At 39.2% G+C, this 26011-nt stretch overlaps 1 protein-coding gene across 2 annotated transcripts in view; it reads left to right on the forward strand.

Moving 5' to 3' along the window:
• MED23 (mediator complex subunit 23) overlaps positions 1 to 26011 on the forward strand; it is an 84141-nt gene that overhangs the window by 26065 nt on the left and 32065 nt on the right. The window contains exons 4-17 of one of the 2 annotated variants that reach the window (XM_019520268.1): positions 1181 to 1305; positions 1521 to 1632; positions 3464 to 3562; positions 4528 to 4629; positions 8099 to 8168; positions 10058 to 10170; positions 11281 to 11376; positions 12009 to 12026; positions 19124 to 19324; positions 20327 to 20470; positions 22666 to 22811; positions 23975 to 24220; positions 24412 to 24554; positions 25512 to 25686. In XM_019520268.1, coding sequence (XP_019375813.1) covers positions 1181 to 1305; positions 1521 to 1632; positions 3464 to 3562; positions 4528 to 4629; positions 8099 to 8168; positions 10058 to 10170; positions 11281 to 11376; positions 12009 to 12026; positions 19124 to 19324; positions 20327 to 20470; positions 22666 to 22811; positions 23975 to 24220; positions 24412 to 24554; positions 25512 to 25686 — 1790 coding nt within the window. The remainder of the gene's footprint in view (positions 1 to 1180; positions 1306 to 1520; positions 1633 to 3463; positions 3563 to 4527; positions 4630 to 8098; positions 8169 to 10057; positions 10171 to 11280; positions 11377 to 12008; positions 12027 to 19123; positions 19325 to 20326; positions 20471 to 22665; positions 22812 to 23974; positions 24221 to 24411; positions 24555 to 25511; positions 25687 to 26011) is intronic. The other variant, XM_019520269.1, reaches the window with a different exon arrangement.

Genomic DNA, 26011 nt, shown 5'->3' on the forward strand with positions numbered 1-26011 from the left:
GGGGGGGGGGGGGGGGGCAGAGATGAGGAGCCCCAGTGCGGGGAGTAGGCCAAGGTATGTCTTCAGACGCTTGAGTCTGTAGTTTGGGCCAGAGGCCGAGTAAGGGGGCTCAGTCCAAGAGGTAGGGGTGAGTCTTGACCCCGGTAAGTCCTCCACCGCTGGGAGGCTGAGTGTGGGTCGCACAATGACCTGCTGCTCCGGTGGGGGAGTGAGAGTCTCTGTGAGCCCCTGGAACACCAGTCATGGTGTGAGTTAAGAACGTCCTGGTGAGGGGTGGCCTTAGAAAGGGGGCAGAGAGGAGGGACCCCAATAGGGGAGAAGAACCAGAGGGCTGGGAGCCCAGTATGTTGGAGTGTACGGAGTTGCCCCGGGAAGGGGCCAGGGCAAGCTTAGACCCGGTCGGGTAATTGGCTGGCCACTACCCCAGTGAGGGACACGGGAGAGGCCCAAAAGACAGTATGTCTGCCACCCAAAGTACAAACTAGGTAAAGCCTATGGCCTAAGGGGCCCACTCCAAGAGGGAGTAAGGCAGTATGAGTTGTCAATGCGTGAAAGAGACCCTGTGAGAGGGGGTGGAGCGTGTGAGGCCCTAGTGAGAGGAGGGCAGTATGAATGTGTGTGTGACTGAGGCCTGACAATGAGGCATAAGCTTGGTCCGGCTGTAGGCCAGGAGCAATGTGTCATCTGGATGCCATCTGTGAGGCTTGGGCTGTGGTGTAGGGGAGGAACGGTCCCGCAGATAGCGCCCCTGGCATCGGGGCAGAATGGGGAGCCTCCCGCCTTAATTAACAACAAGGCATAGCAGGTGAGTCAGGTGGGAGGCATGCCCAAAGGCAAGTGGGGAAAGTAGCACTGTGGCTAGTCAGGAAGTCCCACTTTGCCACACTTTGTTATAGCTGCTAAAAGATTTATCCTGGCCAATTAATTTCTTGGAAAAATAATTATATAGATAATTGAAACTTTCACCTCTGTAATCAAATCAACAATATGTCTTAATTTTTTTCCTCTTTTCATTTATACTGTAAGGGTATAACTGTTTATGACCCACTTAAAATATATCTGAAAATATATCAGATATATCAGTCAGTTTTTTCCTTCGTGGTATCACAATTTTTGGTTTGAAGAGTGTTATTTACCTTACTGCCTGTAAGTCAGTCATTTTCCCTTCTCTTTTTTCCAGGAATCTCATGAACAATGTGTCCAATGGATTGTAAGATTCATCCATAGCCAGCACAGCCCCAAAAGAATTTCTTTTCTGTATGACTGTTTAGCAATGGCAGTAGAAACTGGCCTGTTGCCACCCAGGTATGTCAGGTGTTCTATTTCTTACCAAGCAAGGTTCTTTGAGTAGATATTTTATTAGACCATTTTATTAGACTATTACTTACGACAAGTGTATGTGGATATTTTAGTGTTGGACTAATTAATAACATTCCTTAAAAAACAAGGGTTTAGTTAAGATCATCAGCTTATTCTCTAAATATATATGTATTGCTCATTATTGCATTCTCTTTTATTAGGATGGTTTGTGAATCTCTGATAAACTCTGACAACCTTGAATGGGAAAGGACACAACTGTGGGCGTTGACTTTTAAATTAATCCGGAAAATTATTGGAGGTGTAGACTACAAGGTATTTTTTCAAAGAAAGTTAGGAAAGTATGGTGGAGATTTTATAAGTTTACAGTGGTGGTTTCTCACATTCCAAAACTTGAGTTCAGTCTGTCTCTTGTTCAGCAGCTGGTCATGAAATTGCACTGGTCAGTCTCAACACTTTTCATAGCTGAATTATTTTCTTATGGACATTTTGCCTCTTATTTGTAGTCTTATAATCATCTTCACTTCCATTCTCAACTGCAAAGTAAACTAGAACAACACTGCTATAATTGCAAAAATTTCTGCATGAAAAATTAATGTTATGAAAACATTCAGGATAAGATTGTCAGACATGCTTTGGCTCTCTTTTGTGCTGTAAAAGGTCTGTAAAACACTTTCCTGCTACCCTGGTAAGGAAAGGTTCTCCATGGTGCAGACACTTGGGAAGTTAAGACTCTCTCAAGGCCTCTTAGTGTGGAAGGCAGGGTTGGGGGCAAGAGAGTCATGTTAAGAGAGGTCCACAGCACACAGCAGTAGTTCACAGCATATCTGAAAGAGACTGTGGCCCCTGGCAGACAAGGTGTGTTTGGATCTGGTGTTGTTCTGATTCCAACCATCCCAACTCCTCCCATGCCATGCATGCGTGACAGGATGCCTGATTTGGGGACTGGGGATCAGATCCAAATCATGTCCTAATTACTTGCCAGTGTAGGGGACCATGGTCCTGGGCTCCCCCTGCATTGGCAAACTGAAAGTCAAGTGTCTGCTAAACTGATTTGGTCCAGTAGCTGGGAGTAAGTGTTAACTGATTGTTGGTCTCACCTCCAAGACCACACCAGAGCAAGTTGGAGACTCTGGTGGGATAGCTGGGGCCAACAATCAGGTGATTGTCAGTCCCAGTCCAAAGACCTCACTGGAGTCTCCAACTAGCTCCCAGACACCTATGCACCAGGATGTTGGAAAACCTTGTATATAGCCCAGCTGTACGTGTGGGTTTTTTTAAAGTCCTGGGGCGTTAGAACACACAAAAGATTCCCTGATTCCACTGTCCCCATGTCCCGGGGATATCAGAGAACCAGCTGGGCTGCATGCACATTTTTAAAGGTTCTGGTGCATGGGACCCTGCAGTCAGGAAACTTTTACCCTTCCCAGGGTTTCAATGGCCAGGATGGATCAAATGCCTTGCTTGGCAGTTTTCTGGGACCTGCAGTGCAAGGAAGTCAACCTGCTAAGTCGCAGGGAGCCCCAGAACTCCCCACAACCTGGCTCCCCTGGCTCAGCTGATGAGCTCCGTTGACTCAGCACCCTGAAAACAGTGGGGTTTATCCTCATGCCGTGTTGCATCACATGGCTGTCAGCCTGTCAATGTGGAGAAGACCATCAACCAAGCTCCATCGTGCAGCTGGTTTAAAGCTATGTGACAGGGACCCTGTAATATGTTCATTTTAAGACATGATGGAAACCAGCCACAAAATTACTAAACATATTTTGAATAATTTGTGGCTCATTTCCCATTTTTGTACCATTACTTGCCTGAACGTGTGGTCAGGTTACTGTTTAAGATGTGATTAACAAATTAATTGAATTAAATGCAATGTCTCCTAGGGGCCCTTGGAAAATGTTCAGTTATATTTTCAGGTAAACAGGTGCTCTTCAGGTTTGGAGCAGTCCAAGAGTGGGAAGGGGCAATGGTGCCTTAAAGCCACCCTAGCTCGCATTTCTAATAGACTTACAGTCCTGCATTGTGCTTACTAAAGGGAAAATACTTGATTTCATCCTTACTATTTTCTAAGATGTCTTCTAAGGCAGTTAAGCTGCTCAAAATTGAGAATCTCTGTGAGCCATAATTTCTGTATGCTTTCCCTCAGGGCGTGCGTGATCTGTTGAAGGTGATCCTGGAGAAAATCCTAACAATTCCAAACACAGTGAGCTCTGCCGTGGTACAGCAACTCTTGGCAGCCAGAGAGGTAGCTGTTGTTACAAAGTCTGACTTCAGTGTTGTACTTGAAAAATGAAAAAAATTGGGCTTGGTCTTTTTCTATTCATGTACTTGTCAGTAGTCTAAAATGATTCACTTTGAAGCCTTTTAACTAATGTAAATGAACATTGCAACTTACATTTGTTTTGTGGCAGTGTCTTTCATGCTCTTAGATGGTGAGGGGAGGGTTTCAAAATATTTGTAGTATTGTGCTGTCAGGATATGCAAGCTCCTGAAGTACTAGGGTCAGTTAAGTTTAGAAACTTACTATGAAAGGGAGAGTCAGACCCTGCATATGACGTTTTAAAAATTACCTTTGTTAAATACAGTATCACTGTCTTATTGAACATGAAAAGATAGTATTTAAATGCTACACTGTCAGACATTTTAGTATTGTACCAGTGCAATGGAGCTTAACATTTTAGACTGGTGGGCAGAGTGTTTGTGACTCCCCATTCCCTTCAGGTAGGAGAGGGGGAAGGGAGGTGGTTGTCTGCCATAGGCAGGGTAGAGGGAGAGAGCAGGAAGAGATAAAGAGGAGATCAGTGGCATGGTGCAGGGTAGGAAGGGACATGCTGGGCCACGGTTCTTGTCACTGTTTCCATGTGCTGTAGGCTAGATCCAGTCACTTTGGGGGCTGTAAGTACCAATGGACTAGTGCATTGGGATCCAAAATTTGACAATTTTCATTATTCATCTCGAGTAAAAGGTAAAAAAAACAAGCAGCATAAATGGTAAAAGTAAAATAATTTTAAGTACTAGTTCATTATCATAGAGTATGGCATTACTATCACCTGTCACAATTAAAAAAATAATTTTTCCTTCAGATCTTTCAGGGGTGGTTAAGATTTTTTTACTTTGCATAGTAATGTAAATAAAAAATGTATGTTCAATATAATTATTGTATACACATTCTTTACATTTTTTAAAACTTGTGTGTCTGTTTATTTTTAGGTTGTAGCGTATATTTTGGAAAGAAATGCATGTCTATTACCTGCCTACTTCGCAGTTACAGAGATTAGAAAATTGTATCCTGAGGGAAAGCTTCCTCATTGGGTAATGGCTTTATTTTATTGGACAGTGTAAAGTAGTACTGCCCCTTGTTCTTTTCCCATGCCAAACATGCTAGGTGAGACTTTTAAAAAATGGTTACCTAACCATAGGGACCCAAGCCCTTATTTACACAAGATTGGGACCTCATTGACTGCATTGGGTTCTCCTTGTTCTTGCCTGGAGAAAATGGCACAGTTGGGGTCTCGTGGACAGATTTCCAAAATTATTGAATGTTCAGCTGGTTTTATTGACTTAGGCTTTGGAAGACCACACCACTTGCTTAGCTGTCTAAATCTGAACTAAATTGGGCACCCATTTAAAGAAAAAATTCAAGAATATGTTTTATTTTTGCATTTTGAAATTTCAGGCCCAATGCATTCATTAATATGACTACTAGTTATTCCCAGTCTCCTTGTCATTGAGGAAATAAGCAAACAGCTTCAGCTTTTTCATTTTCAGTTTTCATTTTTGTTGTTTAATATTCAGCAGCACAGAATGATGTGGGATGCTGGTGTAGTCAAAATAGACTTCTGATATTTATTGATCATGATGCTCATGCAGTAAATATTTCTCTGACCTTTAGTTCCGTTGGGAGAACTAGACCTCTGACTCTATTTGCTCTTAAAGAGACATTTATTTTCTCAAAGGAGATAAAATATGAAATCCTGGGTCCATTAAAACCTTTGACTTCAGTGGGATCAGGATTTCATCCAGAATGTGGTAAGCTTTGATCTCTTCTTTGGGTCTCTCATGTATTTTGATAATTCTTGCAGCATCAGGATGCTGACCACTGTTGTCCCCCTACTTTACCTGTGTCAGGTTAGGCTGTGTGACGGGTTTATTGTGTAGTTTTAGTAATAGGTTAGACAAGGGCCATGTATAGATGTTCCATTCATACAGGGATTCTTGTACAGGAGAACTGGCTCTTCTGTCTGAAGTTAGATTGGTTACCTACAAGGAAGATTTTTTCCTTCCAGTCTAACTTGAGCACCTGTATGCGTCTCTTGGGAGAGAGACATCCAGTATTGCACAGTCCTCTGCTCTTCATCCCAGAGCCCTGGGATGACAGGTAGAATGCATAGTGGGATCATTTTTCTACAGTGGGAACCCTCTTGGAGGTCCCAGAGGATTCCTGCCATGGGAGAAAAGCCCCCACCCAATGCATGCCTCTAGTTCCACTGAGGGACGTGTTGCAGGGGGGAGGGAGGAGGCAGGGTACAGTTCTCCCCTGGCTGTAGAGCTGCCTGGATGTGGGCAGCTTTTCAGTGGCAGGAGTACTGTCTCCTTTACCCTGTGTACCTCTGGTTCCACTGGGAGATGTCCAGGGTTTGGGTGATAGTTGTGCCACAGCTGCAAGTGTTCCTGAGCTTGGACTTTACAGCCATGGGATATTTCTGGGAATTGGGAATCACACTTGGAGAAGCCGTCCCCCGACCCAGGCTCTGTGGTTTGCTGAGAGACCGCAGCAAGTCTTGCAAAATCCTGGAGGCTGGAAACCAGGGCCAGGGAAGCTATCCCCATTTATGTTCACAACCCCGCAGGCTTTAATGTCATGTGCTGCCTAGCTGAGTAGCATACATGACAAGTTAAAGGCTGGGGAGCCAGATGGAGGGTGAGGGAAGCTGTTCCCAGTCCTGTTTCCTTGTGCGTCTGCTTTTAAATCACCCCATTTGCAGCCCATCTAGGCAGCATTACAGGTGACTTTAAATGAATGGAGGGCTGCCTAATGACAGCCTAGCCCCTTTCTAGGCAGGAGAGAGGGTGGGTTGTCAAGAGCTCAGGTGGCCCAGGGAGGTAACCCTCTTGTGCCCCTGGCTGGAGAGCTTGCCTGTGTTGCTCTCTAACCAGGCAGTTGAAATGTATGTACTTTCTAGTAGGCCTGTGCGAAATTTCTCCAGCTGTTTTGTTTTAGAGGTGTTTTGGGCTGTTTCGGCACCCAAAGCACCAAAACTGAAACGGAAGGCTCCAAAACAAATCGGAAGGCTCTGAAACATTTTGGAAATCTTTTGGAGAATTTTGGAGTTTTGGAGCCGGGCTTGCAGGGAGACAAAAACTAAGAAGAGGGAGGGGAAAGGGGGAGAGAAGGACTGCTCTAATATTGACATCTAGCTCTCGGTTCGATTCCCCAGCTCTCTGATCACTTCCCCAGCTCTTCCCTGGGGGCGTGTGGTTTCAGCAGGCTGCCACTGCAGGTTGGGGCCAGTGGCAGCCGTTTGGCACAGCCTGCGCCAAGCACTGGAAAGACTGCGGTGCTGCCGCTGGCCCCAGCCTGCAGTGGCAGCCTGCTGAAACCCCGCGCACTGATTCAGGGGTCTGTGCCCCCCAGGAAGAGCTGGGGGAATGATCAGAGAGCTGGGGAATCGAACCAGAGACTGGGCAGTCCCTGCTGCATGACCTGGCTCTGCTGGAGCAGAGATCTGTACCATGGTCTCCTCCCTGCCCCATGGAGCCCCAAATCTCTGTTCCCTGCAGAGCCAAGTTGTGTGGCAGGGACCAGCACTGCCCTGCTGCGCAACCTGGCTACACAGGGGTCAGAGATCTGCGCTGGGATCTACTCACCGCCGCTGCCCACCCTCCGCAGCCTCACGTTGCCAGGGCAGTGTGGGGCGGGCAGCGGTGGCAAGAGACCTCGGCGTGAATCTCCCTGCAGAGTCAACTCACGCGGCAGGGACCAGCAGGCTTGCTCACCGCTCTGCGCTGTTTCCTTCCCTGTGACCTGGCATGACGGGGATCAGAGATCCGCACGGGGGTCTCCTCGCCTGCACAGAGGGCAGTGACCCTCCCCCTCCTCTGGACAAACCACCCACAGCCCCATCCTGTTTCTGTGCTGGGGCCCTGCAGCCCCAGGCCCCTAGCCCTGCCCAGCTGGGTAGGGCTGTGCGAAGCTTCCCTTGCAGCCTGTTCGAAACAGATTCGGAGGAGATTCGGCGGAAACAAAACAGGGCAGTGATCTGAAACAAATCACTGTCCTCTGAAACAGCTGAATCGAAACACTGCCATTTCACACAGCCCTACTCTCTAACTCTAGCTCCCAGCCTAATTTTCAACCAATAAGAAATTCTTACTGATAAAATGAATGTTTATGCCCAACCAAGGATTTGTATGGGATGGTTTGGATGGGGATGTTTCTGCCTCAGGCAGGGAACCCCTGGTTGGACTAGATGACCTCCAGAGCTTCTTTTCAGTCCTACTTTTCCTTTTAAGCTAAATGCCTTACCTTTGCAGAACTACCCAGCTGAAAAAAGTTACATTCTATTACAAATGCAGTATTGTAACCTTGATATGAAAGGCTTAAATTGTTTAAAAACCTTTAGCAATAAGTGTTGTATACTGCAAGAATGGAGGCTAGTTATTTGAAAAGCACTCGGTGATTTCAACCAAAACAGAGCATCTTTTTTTTTTTTTTTTAAGTAACTTACTCAATTGATATTAAATTATTTAAAATTAAATACTTCATGTTAATCTTTTTCAGTTGCTAGGTAATTTAGTATCAGACTTTGTGGACACCTTCAGACCCACAGCAAGAATAAATTCCATTTGCGGTAAGATATGAAGGCATTTGTGAGATGAATAAATTAATTTACAATTAATAAATTATAAATTAATTTACAATTCATTTAATATTTTGATAGTACCCTACCTTTTTTGGTTTTGGTTTTGTCTTAGGGCTCATATGCTCTTCTGTGCAAGATGTGAAGTATTTATCATTTATGACTTACCTTCCTCTTGTCCACATTGTTTCCCTTGATAAATTTAAATGAAGATACTTGAAAATCCGTATTGGTGAACCAAATTAAGATAACTTTCTCTTTTTTTTTTTTTTTTTTAAGTAGAATGAAGGTGGGAAAGGGCTTCTTCCCATCTGTCCTATGTTTGCAAAACGGCACTGTCCTTTCTGTAGTCTTAACTTGCAGAACCCAGTGATCTATATCATTGTAGTATTGAGGAAATTGAGGTCTTCTCTGTGTTTAAGGATTTTTGCTTTGGTGTAGATACTCTCATGCATCAGACTTTGGGAACATCTTCTAACTCAGTGCCTATGCTGTAGGTTTGTATTAATGCAGCTACAGCTGTTCACTTGCCCAGCACAAAGTCTTTAGGGTATATCTGTGCTGCAGTCTGCAGTGCAGACAAACCCTTATTTCAATAAACTCATAATCTCCCTATCCATGAAAGACAGCTGCTCTTTCATTGTCTTATTTTTGTCAAGAAATCTGCAGAAAGTTTGGCTAAGGGTGTCTCTTTTAAGCTTTTACTATTTTCTAAAGAGAAAGAGATCTTTACTCTCTCTACATTTTTGAGAGAGCAATATGCCTACACCAAAGCTTTGAGTGAACTCTGATTACTTTTATCCTTTATATCTTTTATCTCACTGAAATGCATTCATTTCAGCTGTTATGCCCAGAGTTTTCTCAACCTTTTTATTTCTTGCTTTTTTTGAGAACATGTCAACATCCTTAAGTATATTCTCCAGGTATGGTCAAGACTTTTTTTTTCCATGTGACATTTAGGGACCAGGAAGGTTTTCAGGGTTTTTCAAATTGAATAAATGACCAGGTACATTACTGACTTCATGTATTCCCTGATCCCACCAACAGAATACGTTTTTTAACACGGATGTGATGTGAACTGCAATATGATCACTAACACAATAAGTACAGCTAGTCACTACTAATAAATGTCTAATCAATATGACTCCTGAAAATCAAAAGTGCTTGCATTGTCCCACGTGGCTGTAATGAGTAAGGGAAGGAATGTACTATACTGTATAGTAGTATAGCTGTGGTTGACGGGAGGAAACCAAAGTAGATAGAGTAACAATTACCTCTATTAGGGTGGAAACAGCAAAAAGAGCTATGTTTAGTTTCCTCAAAAAAAAGTTAAATTAAAGGTTAAATGTATTCAAATTGTAAACCACTTAATTCCACCCACAGGTTAAGGTCAAACTATAGTAATAAAAGAATTAGAATCATTCAAAGAAGAGGCTTATTACAGTTACAAGCAAAAATCCATTATGGGATCCATGTAGCTAGAATTTCAGCCTGAACAGAGTAACTTCATTTGGGCAAAAAAGTTTTTGAGCTCTAGTCTTATAATGTGAAATAGTTAGATTTTTCCAGTGGCAAAACACTGATTTTTCATTTAATTTTTGCAAGTATGCTATTAATTCTGGTGGTATACAAATGTACCGTAATCTAATACATGTGGTAACTAGTTGAGATTTCTAAAGCGAAAGACCTGATAGGGAGCTTTAGGCTTGCCAGTTTTGGGGGCAAGCAAGGTTAACACTTTTCCTTTGGTCTATATTTATTTACATCAAATAATGGTTAGGAAGTTTTCTATTACTCTTTTACCCACTGAGGCAGGCTTATTGCTGTTAAAGATTAAGGATCATTATTTTAGGATTTATAATCTTTCATTGTATGTGCAGGACGCTGTAGCCTTCTCCCTGTTGTTAATAACTCTGGTGCTATGTGCAACTCGTGGAAGTTGGATCCTACAACCCTTCGTTTCCCTCTGAAAGGTCTCTTACCATATGATAAGGTATGCACATGTTCAGGCATCTTAGATATGAAAGCCTTTTTGTGTGTTTAATCTTTGAAGTACTCTTTGTTTGTTAGAGAAATGACTATAACATTTAAGATGTGAATATGTGTTCTTTCAGTCAGGAGAACTTCACTGTTAGTGATCTTACCAATCTGCTAACATGCAACATTAGTAATGAACATCTGGCAAGCCATACACAGATGAACCTAAAGTGGTATATGCTCTTACTGCTGGTACATTGCCCCAGTGGTCTTGGACACACAATTTCAGAGAGAAAAGAGAATAGAGAATTAGGGTATGAACAGACATCACATTTGTCCTAGGGTTATACAGACGTATATGTCCATTATCCCACTTCATGTCCCTCTGAAGTATGCCATATAAAATGCACTAATACTTTTTTGCTAGGATATACTGTGATAAGTCTTCAGGGTTATTGCGATTCATTCCAGGGACAAATTTATCATGCTGTGTGCTCTCATTGGCCAGCTATTTGCAAAGGAGCATCAAGGCAGCTTGGAAGGGTGACATGTACCGGACTGTGCCACGCCAGTTTTTAATCTAGGTCCAATCCCAGAGCAGTTAATCCCAGGTCAATTAAGATATCTGTTTACATCCCTAGTGAAGGGAGGAAGACTGAGAAAAGAGAAAGTGTATATTTTGTGTACTGCACTACTGTGCCGGAAATTTAGTCCCCAGGAATGCTGTAGTATCATCATTCCCAGCACCTCCTAAAATGGGTTTGTTTTTTTTTCTCTTTCTCCCTCCCTTCCATCACCCTTCCCAGCAGTCCTTCTGACTCCATGTTAAAGGAGCTTTCAAAAGAGCATCCCCATTCTTTTTTTTTTTTTCTTTTTTTTTGTCAGAGAAGGTCTACACAATTGGGGTATGTGAAATCAAGCGAAAGAAGGTCCAGGGTGGCATTTACCAATACATTGATTTCCTCCTCTCTTTCCATTAGCTGATGACAAAAAGAATAACAACCCAGTGGTGTGTATCTGTAAAGATGAATGATAGAGGAATAAGAGTGTTCTATCTTTGTTAAATGGTGGAATTAATTGTGATCTTGAGGCAATATATGTTTGCATATGTTTGCTTTTTTTTAAGGATCTGTTTGAACCACAGACTGCTTTGTTGAGATATGTGCTGGAACAACCGTATTCCAGGGATATGGTCTGCAATATGCTAGGTCTCAATAAGCAGGTACTGTACTATGTTGTGATACACAAAAAATTCTGCATAGAATCTGCACTATTCTTTTCTCTTTTCTTTGCTATAGCTAACAGAGCAAAACAGTTTAGGTCCAGACAGTGAATTTTTTTTAATAATATCATATTAGGTGATTTGGACTTTGATGTTACTATCATTTGTATATTGATTTAAGGATATTTAAACTGAAAAGTAGAGATTTAAAATATTGATTTTTTTTTCTTTTTTTTTTTTTGCATTGCTTTTTTTTCCTATAAGGCCAGCCTCAAGTATACCTTTGACAGACTATCATAGACAGTTTTAAAGAATGTGTACCTATTTCTTTGTTGTTGTTGTTCTCATCATTAGATTTCAAAAGGTTGCTATCTTTTGTTCCTTTGGCGCTACAGCAGGCGATAGCTATTTGGGGGGCTTTCTCTTTCTCTCTTTCTCTCTCTCTCTCTCTCTCTCTCTCTCTCTCTCTCTCTCTCTCTCATATATAGATATCTATATCTTAAAGTGGGAGGGCTTGGTCTGACACGGGGTTCCTTGAGGCTGGCCTCATAGTCACTGTTTTGTCTTTTCTTTTTTTCTTCCTTTATTTTTGTTCTGTCCTGTCTTGTCCTGCCCATCCTCCAATGCTCTAGACCTTGAACATTGCTCAGGTATGTTCACAACCTTACTGTTGTATTGTGACTAACGATACGCTGGCCGCTTTGTAGCCACTGATTCCAGTTAGAGAATACATGTATGGTCAGGGCTTGAAATTGGCAGGGTCTTTAGAAGCTAAGACAAAGGGCAAATTTTCATTAAAATCTATTGGGGTTTGAGAGAGAGAATATAAATTTGACAGCCAGTTGTCCTTTGTTCCTAAATTTTGGTTGTAATGGACCACTATTACTTACCCTACTCACTCCCAGAAGTTTTTTACTTTGCTGGAATTTTCAGATAAGGAAAGATTATTGGTTGAGTCCTTTCTTTCCTTATGTGACTAAAACACATTCCTGTCCTTTAATTTGCAATTCCTGTAAACTGTAGAGGCAAAAATTGCTACAGTGAAACCTGACTGAGGGAGGTCACTTTATTGGGCAGCCTCTTTGACAGATTCCCTTCCTACATGTAACTTTTCAATGTCCTCCAAGCAGGGTGAACAAAGACAATATAGTACAGAATTTTAGAAAAGTAGTTTAAAAAGTAGCCAGATTTTTAAAAGACTTATTTCCTGTCCAAATAAACTGCATGGACTTTTACTTGAGATTTTAAATATAGGTTTTTACATCCTCTCTTAAATTTTTAAACTTCTTAGTAAAATAACCGACTCAGCATCCATTTATTTATATTTATATATAAAACAAAAGCAGTATCTGTAAACAATATGTAAAATAGCGTTGCTGTTTGCAATACTATAGTGAAGGTTGTGTCAGTGTTTCCATTTATAAAACCTCTTTCAGGGATTTGTAGCTTGCCAGTAAAATTTGCTTGATACTGAAACCTTGTGTATATTTCACAATGTAAGTAATAAAACATACCATATTTCTGGATTTGACAGTGTTCTTCAAAAGAGATTCCTTCATTTTAACAAGTTTTTTTTGAAAATGATATTGTATCACATCTTGTAACTATCCTGTATCTCTTACAAACAAAAGGCCATTCTAAGCAGCTGAACTGTTAAAACTTAAAAACCAGCTGTTTATATAGTGTTTGTATTCATAGAATAACTCCCCCTCCCGTCTAAATTTTGGTTTATTCAATGGATCTTATTATTGCTTTGTACAGTTTTTAGTTGGTAAATAACACAAGATTTAGGGTACTGAACTTACTGTACTTAGCTTTTGGTAGTGGTCTGTACTTTCAGGCCAAAAATTCAGTTTAAATGTTTTTCTAACTTGGCATTATATGTTAGGCTTTTTTAGTGCCTAACCTGGCAATTTCTACACAAAGTTTCAACCTACCGTGAATTTTTACAGCCAAGGAACAAACTCCTGAAGAACATAGCTTATAAAGGAAATGCTGACAGAACATGGAACTTAATAGCACTACCATAATTATAGCAGCACGTGGACTTTCAGACAATTAAGTACTTGCAAAGAAAATTGTAAGCATGAAACGGTGTTGTGTAATGGAATAAATAAGCAAATACTAAGCATTTTACTTGAAAAGGTCTGTTTTCACAATTTTAAGCAGAATATACAAGTTTGCTCACCTTCAGGTATAAGGTAGCTTACTGCAATGCCTTTGATATAGCCAGTACCTGTGACAAAAAAGTAATGCTCTTAGAAGTTCTGGACTTGTATTGCTACATCTAGCAAAATCCTCATGTACTTTGGCATTACATTATTTTTATTAGAGCAGAGCTAGCCTATATAAATTAAAAGTCATGTAGTTGTTAATAGAAAGTGTTAGGGTGATCGTATTTGGATCTTGAAGAGCACTGGATTTGCATCTGAATAAAGGCTTTACTCTGTGTCTCAGAAAAGCTGCTGACCACAAGGTAAAATGATATATTAAAAGTAACATTGCAAGATGTTTAGGAAAGCATTTTCCTAACACTGTCATAGTGTTGTAAAGATATATAGCTCATTGTGTAAGGAGAACAGGATATAGACCAGTGGCTATCGTTAGCAGATAAAGCAGAAGCAAGACCTTGGAGATGGTGCTGAAATCAGTAAGAAACCACAATTGACCAGGAGAAGCCAGGTTCACTACCTTGAGCATGTGCACACAGCAAAAAGGCATGACATTGAATGAAATGCGTAGGAAATTCCATGCTAATGAAGTAAACAGTAAACAGGCAAAGCTTGAGATAGGAAGGAATATGGGTGGAACGAAGAAGGGACCAAGGTGGAATAAATGTTAATGAGCATGCACCAAAGTGTATAAATGTGGAAAGATCTGATGTTCGTGGCAGCTCTCTGAACAATTTTGTTGGAGCTGGCCCAATGCTGTCTCCATTTTGAGTAAAGCTGTTGCAAGCAATGTGTGCTGGTGTTTGCTCCCTGAGCAGCTGGATCTGTGAGCAATTGGATCGTCATCTCCCTAGTCATTGGGTGCCACGTGGAGTTGGGGTCTAACAGAAATAGTAATAGAAACAAAGTGTACGTAGTATAAATCATTAAAAACATAAAGAAAATGTTAATAGTGCCAACTGTGTTATAAAATGTAGCACTTTGCTTTTACCAAGCAAATTTAAAAAACAAATTAAAATCCAGGGTGGTGATCAGATCTGTCTTTTCTACTTAAGCAAAGCTGGGCAGAGGCTCTGCCATAAATCCATGTGGATCGAGTCGCAGGATTGGAGCGTTCATGTGAAACTTTTAGCTTCTACAGTTTGTAAGTGTTCAAACTACATATGGTACGGCTGAAAAAGAAACATGCTGTGGCTTTCAACTATTCTTAAAGGTGAACAGCAAAACAGTTGTTTTTAGCTTTGATTTTAACTATGTGTAGATTTATGTTAGAAATATATTTAGTTTGCAAATGTTCTGAGTTGCTTTTAAAGGACAAATTCCACTGTTTTCCATTCAGCTGTTGCAGAGGGAATCCATCAAGGCAAAGTTGTTATACAAACTCCTTATACAGTTTTACACACCTTGCATCTAAGGTTATCAAATTTATTTTTCGGGGGAGGAAATCTGTTATGGATACTTCTTGCATGTGACCTTTAATGAAAAAGCACTTTGTAACTATTAAATGGTCTCTCTCAATGTAAGAGTTTTCTGTATTCTAGTATTGCAGAATTTGGTATGGGAAACTACCATGTCTTTTCTATTCCTGTTAAAGTCTGATAGTCTTGTAGGAAATATAATTTGGTCCAGTTTCTTGTTTGTCATCTCTGTTGGCACATTACTAATAATCAGGATTACATCTTCCCAATATCAGTTTAATTTTACACAGTTTTACAGAATGTATATCATAACCTGTTATTGAAAAATTACTAGTTATTTTGAATTATTTAATTTTTAGAAACCCAAGTTGAGGTCCCTCTCTAGGGGCTCATTTAAGAAAATGCTGAATAGTTATCATCTGAAAATCTGACCCTGTATATCCTGTCTCAAGCTGGCCACCAACAATAAAAAGTCAATTCTTGCAAATCTTGTCCTATTTCTTTACTTTCCTTGTTACAGATTAAATTATATTTTAGTTTTATTTAAAGCATTTCCTTTTTAACTTACACACCGAGTTCAGAATTTGGGGTTCTGCAGTTTCCTTGATGGCATTCCAGGCCCTTCAGTGCTGGTATAACCAAGCTCATGTTAAAATGTGGTTTGTGTAGGCTAAGGGAAGAGGAATTGAGTTACATTGTTTTAATAATGTTGAATAATGTTGTTGTCTATGTTAATGAATTGGGACCTTAAACACTTTTACTACTCATGAAGTCTTTGCTGTTCACCTTTTGAGTTAGCAGCAGTGGTATAAAGGTTAAGGCTGAAAATGTTCTTTTACACTGCTTTCCCGTAGTGGATTTATACAGTTTCATTCTTGTCAGATCCAGCTACCACTTTGTTTGAGCAAGGCTGTATGGTTTTTTCCCCTTTGCACCATTGTGGAATTGGACTGAAGGCATCAAGTTAAAGGAATGATTTAATGTGGTATTCAACAGTTTACTTTTTTCCCCCTCTTCTTATTGTCTGTCTGAGCCCGGGAATATGAGTTTTCCAGTAATTCACAGCATGAATTGGCAAAGAGTATGGATCTTCTGGTGTTTTAGTGTTAAATGATTTTCTTTGAAATCTTATTTCTGTTTGAAAGGTTGTATGTCAGAAATGTTTTGTGCATGGGGCTGATGCTCTTGAAGAAAATGCGAAAATGCAGTTAAACTTTATAGAAACAGAACCACTCTCAATACAGGTTGTCACTTTAACAAGCTAATTGTCAGCCTTTGGACAAACACTTTTGAAAAAGGAGAGAAAATTATAATAGTTTTATCATATCTAAATAAAGTATCACTTAGCTACTTTATCAATATTTAAATGTTTAAGATTATGAGTCTATTTTCAAAGATTACTTATTTTCCCTATTTGACCCATTGACAAAGGCATTATTTTTTTAGTGGTTCACATTTTTTTTGTTTTCGGTTAAAAAAACAAAAAAACAAAGTCAACATTAAATGGTTATGGTAGCTAGCCCACAATAATTTGCTTCCTGTATGTTCATGGTTTAATTGAATTTCAAGTGTAAACCCTATTCTTTGAGCATTTAAAATCTTTTTTTCGCATAAAACTCAAAATATCAGAATGGAAATTGATGCATTTAACCAAATTTTAAAACTTTCCATTATAATACCTTTAAAAGAATACATTTTAGAGGTAAAATTTTAATGGTTTGAGATGTTCTTTTATCTATATATAAGTAAAATAACTTTTCAAAGAAAAAATATAGACAAATTATTCATTCTTATTTGTGGCATTTTTGAGGCGTTAGACCATGACACTATTTTGCCTATATTGTAATTTGTGTTTCACACCTCATATATTTATGCAATAGAGTAGCCTATATGATATGTGTGCCCTTAATAAAACATGTCCCTTGTGAATTTTTAAGGCCCAGTTTTGCTCATTTGGGTATTGAAGGACAAGGTTCTATTTTCCCCCTCCACTTCAAGCCTGTATATACTGAGCATTTAAATACCGGAAGACTGCTAAGGCTGATAAGCTGTATTTAACAAACATTATTGTATTATCCTTGAAAATTATTCTTAAAACAATATTAATAGAGGATAAAATTAGCGGTCTTATCTTTAAGTTTCCTGAGTCCTAAGTTAGTCCCAGCCTTAATAGTCTTAAAATAGAAAAATATATATTTACTGAAACTTGTTTGATAATTATATTTACCAGGGGATGTAACTACTATTGGGTCAATTTTATTTTAAAGAACATAAAAACTTATAAGTGACAAATTCCTACTGGAAATTCTGGCTTTCTTTTCTGCAGTAATATTTTCTTGTTGTATTCCATAAATAATTTTATTCTAAATTAATGTAGCCTAACATTGTTAGGCTGTTGGATGTTAACCCACTGCATATGAAACTAGTGAATTTCAAGCCCTGTACACAGTAGTTTTGCATGCCGGTTTATGAAATAGTCAGTAGTGTTGTCTGTTGCACCCTGCTCTGCTTTATAATTAGTTGCGTTTGGGAAAAAAAGTATTCTCAATTGGTGGTGTTAATATTGCTCTTTGTAAACCTGTAATGTGGTTGATCCGTGACCATGGCATTGTGTATCTGAAAGAGAAGGTGAAACAGTAATTGACGCTTCCCGTTTTAGTTAGAAGTTTGTGTGTAAGCATGCTTCAAGAAAGTGCAGCTAGACTTGTAGCTTTCTGCAGTTCTGAGCTGGAAAAGAGCATGTAAAAGAGGGGATGCTGTTCATTATATTTTGTCAAGTTTTCCCATTCTTGCATTTTATTCTTAATTTGAAGAAAGAATCCCTTTTTCATGGCAAAAGACTACCATCGGCTAAGGTTAGAACAAGCATCTCCTTTCAGCAATTTTCTTTCCCTTCTTTTTTATTAAAAAGTTTTTTAGGCTGACTGGCTAGCAAGTCAAAGAACTCTTTTAAGGGAGTCCTGACGTGCTATGAGTATTTGGGTAAAATTTATAAACTTTTCTTTAAAAAAATAAAATTAAAAAAAAAATGCCTTTTTTGCCTCTAGAAAGGGACGTCACGTTTTCATGATTAGTGTTTAAGCAGCTCAGTTCCTTTTCTTTCTTATTATTAAAGTAATACTTTTTTCTTAAGGCTGTATTATGTTACAGGCACCAGATATTTAAAAAATGAAATGTAACTGTTTATGAACAGGATTTTGCACACAGCACAAATTGATCTTGGAGATTTCCACAGTGCTAACACTGTCTGCAGCATGTCAAATTTCAGTTTTGGTATTTTTGGGTTGTTTTTTTAAAACCCTTTTCAAGTAACACTTAGGGTTTAGTATATAATGTAGCTGTACAAAAGCAGAGTAATACCAGGTCCCTGCACCAAGGAAGATACTATACAAATAATGCATAAAATTTAGTCTGAGTTATTGCTAAAAAAATTAAAGGCCCAAACTTGATGTAGGGCTGCTACTAATAAGTATGAATATAAACGCATATATATCATATTCTATACTTGGTCATTGTTAAAAGACACCATGGTGGAGGTATATTTTAAGAAGAGATTTATGTATTTGTCTAGCACATCATGGGGGTCTTCTGCAGTCTATGCAGTGCGCTCATTATCATGGTATATGAATGATTCAGCATGTACTACACAGAACTTGCCAGATTACTTTTTGGACATCTCTAATACTGTTGCATTGCAGTCTGTGCTTCATCATTAGTGTGGGCACACATCATGTCTAAAGTAACCTTGAAGTAGTCTTTCTGAATATTTGTATGGGTTTTGAAATATGCCCTTTGTTTCTAGCAGGTAGTGTTTTCTGTTTATTGACAAAGACCCATATTTACAACACCTGAGCTTTGCGAGTCCCTGTTAGCTCTGTGAATACCATGCCAGAGACATAATATTCTATACTGAATTAATATATATTTGGGGGAAGGGAACAAGTAAATATTTATAATGTGGTAGAATGTAAAAATCATCATTTGTGACCTGTAACATAGTGCAGCTTTAATACACTAGCTTATCCTTTAACTTCTTAAGTTCAGACTTCATTTCATGCTTCCCAGCCTCCTGTCTATATACTGTACTGAAATTGTTACTGTATGTCTGAAGTTAACTGCAAGGTTTTTGGAATACTGTATCTGATCTCTGCCTTACAGCACAAACAGCGCTGCCCTGTTCTGGAGGACCAGTTGGTGGATCTTGTGGTGTATGCAATGGAGCGTTCAGAGACAGAGGAGAAGTTTGATGATGGAGGAACCAGCCAGCTGTTGTGGCAGCACCTCTCCAGCCAGCTTATTTTCTTTGTGCTCTTTCAGTTTGCAAGCTTTCCTCATATGGTCCTGTCACTCCATCAGAAGGTACATTGTTGTCTGTAGCACACTTGTTTGGTAAGACATTATAAAAAGAATGGTCTGTGAAGAATGAGACTTATCACAATACTTTAGTAGCGATTAAATAGCATGCTGCGTTTTCTTGTATACAGCATGCTCTGAAATAAGATCCACACCTTGTTTTGAAAGGCAGAATGAAATAAAAGGTTTTTCCTTGTGATATGTAACCGAGTAGCAGCAGCTGGAGAACCAAGTCTACTTACTCATTGTTCTGTTCCCTGTGAATTGTGTGCAAATACACTCCAGCTTTTGCCCAGCAAAAACGGTACCATATTTAAAGCCAAGGTTTTTGCCTCTCCACCGATCAGTGGGGAGCGGTGAGCAGCATGGCCCCTCCACCAATCAGTGTGGGGGCCGGGAACGTGGGGGAACCTGCAAGATCAAAGGAGCCGCTGCACCCCCCACTTCTGCCACAGATTTGGGAGGTCCCTACTTACAATACACATCCCTGTTTCTAGTAGTTGGCTTTGGGTTCTTTTCCTTCTTTTTTTAGGTTACAGCAGATAAAAGTAATTTTGTTTCAGGTTCAGTCTTTCTCTTCATGATATTATATTACATTGTTCTTAGTTGCATGCAGCTGGAATTTTTTCATCTTAAATGCTTGGTTATACTTTAATTTAGTAGGATGTCATATAGTCAAAGGTAATATAAAATAATTACAAAAATCAACTAATTTTTCACCCATAAAGCTTGAGAGGAATAAAAATGTATGTAGCTGTCAGTAGCAGCCACAATCCTTTCAGTTAAGACCTGTATATTCAAGTTCTCAAAAGGCTCTGGAAATGCAAGCTCAGTATTTCTCCAAGCAAAGTGTTCTGTTCGTGTTCCCCCAATAAATTGTGGATAGTTAAACTATTTTAATTTATTGTTTCATATACAAATAAATCATAATACTTGTTGTTCTGTAGTTTTTCTTTTGCATATAATATTTATCCTTCTCTCTGTCTCTGTCTCTCGCTCTTTATGCAGTTGGCAGGACGTGGGCTCATTAAAGGAAGAGACCATCTGATGTGGGTGCTACTGCAGTTCATCTCTGGCAGCATTCAGAAAAATGCATTGGCTGATTTCCTCCCAGTTATGAAGCTTTTTGATCTCCTTTACCCTGAAAAAGATGTGAGTCTTCAATACATCATGAAAAATTTGAATAATAATTGAATGCTATTTAATGTAATGTAATTATATCTAGCTCTTAAAGTAGCATCAAGCTAAATAATAGAAGGTGTAATTGCAGAAAAATAGTTTAAATTACTGAAGCTTTAAAATTGTGTTAGATTTACCTAGTGACCAGTTTTGTCAGTCTGTTTCATCTGTTCTCAGCTTATTCCAGGGCACATGATATTTGCTTAAGCAAACATGCCATTATCAGCTCCGTCACCATCCTCTGGTAAGGAGTTCTAATAACCATCTACAGCATGCAGCTTTCCTGAGATAGTACACCATCCTGGTATAATTTAAATTGGTGCATAGAAGTAGAATAAATTCCACATTTATACAGGTGCTCTCTCTGTGTCTGAGCCCTGTGACAGCACGCTTCAAATGTATATTCTGGAGAATGCAGCCTTTGCCTCCATTTAAGAAAGAGTTCTTGTCTCTGAATAGCGAAGACAACTTTCCAAGCTTGAAAATAAGATAAACTGATCCACCGAAGTCCTTTTGGCGAGCTATGGATATTACACTTTTACTGGCTATAAGTGATTGAAAACTGGTCTATACCCATAACAGAACAGAAGTCGGCACACACAGACTGGTTTAAAAAGGGCAGAACCTGGTCTGAGATTTACCCCCACTGCCAAAAGGGCAAATATGTGTTCTGTTTGCTACTGATCTAAACTATGCTGCTTACAGAAAACCACATAACTTAGATAAATTTCGCCTCAGGCTTTTTGAATGTCTGTACCTGGCCTCTGAATTTGTAATGAAAACTTAAACTGAAATGTGGCATCTTTTCACCTTAATTGGTATGTTGCTACCCTTAAGCCCAGTGGTGATATTATGACAAACCAAGCCATGATTCAGGACGCTAGCGTGAAAGAGGAGAGGAGGCACCTTATCTACTTTCATGTAATTGTGCAAACAGTTTAAATATGTAATTTGCCTACCTTCACAGCCCAAGTTGTACGCACATATATTATGAATAATACCTCCCTTGATTGCAGCATAGGATGTCTTAATGTGGCTTCCACTTCTGTGTTGCAGTCCTTTTTTTTTTTGGTAAGGAAAATTGAATAATTTATTCCATGACTATGTGGAGTTCTGGAGGGTGAGTGAGGGTTGTTTTCTCATTTGTTTGTTTTTAAATCATGTTATGCTATAAAGAAGTCATTATATTTTTTTCCTGGAGCTCCCAAATTTTTTCCTAAGCATGATACATTATTAAGACATTGAAAACAGAAAACATTTCACTTGAAAAATGGTTCCTAAACCAGGATGTACCACAAAAAAATATTTCTATATTCTGAGTGGCACTGCTTTTCTGCACAGCCTTCTCACCCTGAAATGCCCATTATCAGAGGTAGGGGGACTCATGCGTTTGTACAGTTCTTAAATATTTGGATACTTGACTTCCATTGCCAGATGTGAGAGAAACACTCAAACATGTGCACACATCACATGCCCTGCACCCTGCATCCTCCTTGAAGAGACTTTGCTCACTACAGGCTTATAGACTGGCTTTTTGGAGGGAGTCAGGACTCACCTGAGAACTTACTGTATGTTTCTCTCTGTCCTTGGGTTTTCTGGGTGCATCTGAGTATAAAAGCAGCCAAAATTCTACTCTGTTGATTTTTAAATTTAGTTTAAGTCAGTTGATCAGTTTGTATATTTTATTTCTTTCTGAACATCTGACCTTTAGGTAGATGCAAAGGCATTTTTTCCCTCAGGGGCTATTAATGGAGTCTATATTAGCACTATAGTGAACCAATATCTAATTATATTTTCTTTTTCTTTTCTTTTCTTTTTTTTCCCTTTCAGATTAACCCTTTCAGTTTTGGGGCTTGGTATAAAGTGAGCTATCCTTAACTAATGCCTTGTATAAATCAGAGATTGAATATGAAAACATTTGTTTTACAACAATATATATTTAATGTTCTTGTAAATATAGATATTTATCTTCAGTTTAGATATTTAGGTTCCATGAATGGTAAATAATCACCAAATTGTCCTGAGGTTCACGGACTTCAGAGCAAGATGTGCAGAGATACACAGTTGGGTTTTTTTTCCTCTTAGATTTGCAAGAAACTAACCATCAGCAAATGTCAGTTCTTTAATGACAAGATACACATACAGCAGTAACTGTTTTCTTTCCTTAGTGTATTCCTGTACCTGATATTAACAAACCCCAGTCAACTCATGCCTTTGCAATGACCTGTATCTGGATACATCTGAACCGAAAGGCTCATAGTGACAACTCCAAATTGCAGATTCCAATTCCTCATTCTCTTAAACTGCACCATGAGTAAGTTGGGTGCTTTTGTTCTGCTTGTGGATTTTTTAATCCAGTATTACTCCTTATTATATTGGCTTACATGGACAACCCCCAAAAAAGAGAGTACAAGTAGATAATCTAAATTGTTGTGATACGGTACAATACTATTTTTTCAGTTACTAACAGGCTAACAGAGTCAGTACAGTAATTCTTTGATTGCATATTAAAGGACCAATGTCAGGTAGTGAAAGACTTAAGGTTTCATAGTTCATAGTTGGTAGGGTCAGAAGGGACCTGAGCAGATCATTAAGTCCAGCCCCCTGCTGTGGGCAGGAAAGAATGCTGGGGTCAAACGACCCCAGCAAGGTATCTATATAGCCTCCTTTTGAAGACCCCAGGGTAGGATCGAGCACCACTTCCCTAGCCGTCCTGACTGTGAAGTAGTGCCTCCTGATATCTAGCCTGAATCTACTCTCCGTCAACTTATGGCCATTATTCCTTGTTACTCCCAGTAGTGTTCAAGGGAACAGGGACTCTCCCTTTGCCTGCTTGTCTCCCTTGGCCAGTTTATATGCGGCCACCAGATCCCCTCAGCCTTCTGTTGTAGAGGCTGAACAGGTTCAGGTCCCATAGCCTCTCCTCATGCGGTATGCCCTGCTGCCCCCAGGTGGTTTAAAAAAACTAATCCAATATACTTTTATGATGTATCTTAAGGAGAAATGTTTCTTATTTGAGTTTAAATAATCTGTTTTCTTTACAACCCAAGCATTGCTCTCGCAATATTGATTGAGCACTAAGAAGTGAAATTGACTAGTCAGTTTCCATTTCCTTAATTTTACCTTTTGAAATTAATTTTTGTTATCAGTAAATAAAGAATAACACACTAGATTTGGTTTTTCACTTCAGATTTTTTTAAGTGTTAGTTGTAAAGAGGTGAGGGGTTAGTGATTTTTGGTGTGACATATCATTTTAACAATTTTTTCTCTAATCCAGTCTTCTGAAACTGTCCTGTGAAGTGCCAAGAGTACAAAGGCTACTCACCTATTATATATCATAATGACTGCTAATGAAAAAAGACCAGATATGTCGCAGTAAGGTTAAACTAGGATTAATTTAGTCTTATCTCTTCAGTATATTCATATGCTTACTTTTTGTCTTTTCCATTCAATGTTTACTTTGTCTTGGATATGCAGATTTTTACAACAGAGTCTAAGGAATAAAAGTTTACAGATGAATGACTACAAGATTGCATTATTATGTAATGCATATTCAACCAATTCAGAATGTTTCACTTTGCCAATGGGAGTTCTGGTAGAAACTATTTATGGAAACGGCAACATGAGGATACCTCTTCCAGGAACTAATTGCATGGCATCAGGATCTATCACTCCATTGCCAATGAATCTCTTAGATTCACTTACAGTTCATGCAAAAATGAGGTATGGTCTCTCTGTTAAATGCAATCAGCTTGCTTGTTTTACCAGTGAATCTTAGGCTATCTATAGTAATATCAAAAGAAAAGCTTACCTGTTTGGTCTGCTTCATAAAGTTCTCTATAGAAGTTCGACAGACTTATTCAACTAACTTCTTCAATTTTAAGTATGTAACTAATAAAACTTTTTTTCCCCAGCCTTATTCACAGCATAGCTACCAGGGTGATTAAACTGGCACATGCAAAATCTAGTCTGGCCTTGGCACCAGCACTTGTGGAAACTTACAGTCGCTTATTGGTTTACATGGAAATAGAATCCTTGGGCATCAAAGGCTTTATCAGTAAGAACTTTTTAGCATTATCACTTAATGAATAATTGTTTTACGTTTTAGAGTGGCATTTAGAAGCTATAGTAAAGATCAGATCCCAACTGCCCGCATGCAGGAAAAAATGGTTTGCGCCTCCAGAGGGTTCCTTGTAATCCCAGGACTCTAGTACAGGTTTCCCTTGCTTTATGCTGTACATGCGTTCCTGGAAAACGGCGCATAACTCAAATTTGCATAAAGGGAATCCACTTTACAATGTAACAAATACGGATATGTTCCAAGACCTTGACTGTAATGACCCCCAGACCCATTTCTACTACTTTTACAGTACAGTTTTGGTACTCAACAACAGCAAACAGTACAAGCACAGGGCACTATCATAATAAGGGTGGCAACTACAGAAATACATGTTGCAGACAACAAGCGAAGAGCACAGATCCACACAGGAGACTGTATTTTGATGTGTGTCACTCTCACAATGCACCACACAAAGCAGCTGACTGCAGGCTTCCACCATACCGATCACATAAGAGTGAATTTACCTCACATATAATAGTTTTTTAGTATGAAAAGGGTCATTGTATAAGAGCAAATTTGCATATACAGAACCTGCATAAAGTGAGGGAAATCTGTAATCTGATTTATGCACACAGGCATATGGTTTTCATGCACAGATGCTTTAATTACACATATTTGATCAAGCTCAAGTGCCATGTAACAGTATTCTTAGTTTCATTCATTCAAATACTTTGACCACTGTATTTATTTAGTCAAAAGAAAATGTTACTCATATGTTGGAAGAAAAATAATCTACGCTTTAGAGATGGTATTTTTACATGTCCTTTTGTTAGGACTGATTGGTTCTCATAGGAAAAAAATGTGGATTGCAGCTAAATATAACTTGAATAAGGGTACATATATTTCCAAGTGATCTCACAGGAGAATGCTTTCCAAATTGTCTTTTCTTATCAGGTCAGCTTTTGCCAACTGTGTTTAAGTCTCATGCTTGGGGAATCTTGCACACTTTACTAGAGATGTTCAGCTACCGTATGCATCACATCCAGCCTCATTACAGAGTGCAGCTGCTGAGCCAACTTCATTCCTTGGCTGCGGTGCCACAGACCAGTCAAAACCAGCTTCACCTCTGGTGAGTGAGTGAACTTTGCAAACATTCTTTCATTAATGATATTGAAAGTCCTGTAAGACTTTTACATTCTTACATATGGGCAAAACATGATCCTTCATCCTGTGAAGAAGTTAGTGTGAGCTAACCATCCTACAGCAAGAACTTTAGGAGTAGCCCAAATATTGGGTTAAATTTATTAACATCTATTTTGTTAATCAAGCCAAAACACAAGGGTGAGAAGCTGTTGAATATGTACAGAATGTAGACTTTATTGTAGAGCAGGTTTGGGGAGGCCTCTGTTCATACTTCACTATCAGACTCCTCTTTTTTCAGGATCACAGTTTTG

The sequence above is a fragment of the Gavialis gangeticus genome, unplaced genomic scaffold, assembly GCF_001723915.1.
Source record: "Gavialis gangeticus isolate Ggan-Ray unplaced genomic scaffold, GavGan_comp1, whole genome shotgun sequence".
Classification (NCBI taxonomy): domain Eukaryota; kingdom Metazoa; phylum Chordata; order Crocodylia; family Gavialidae; genus Gavialis; species Gavialis gangeticus.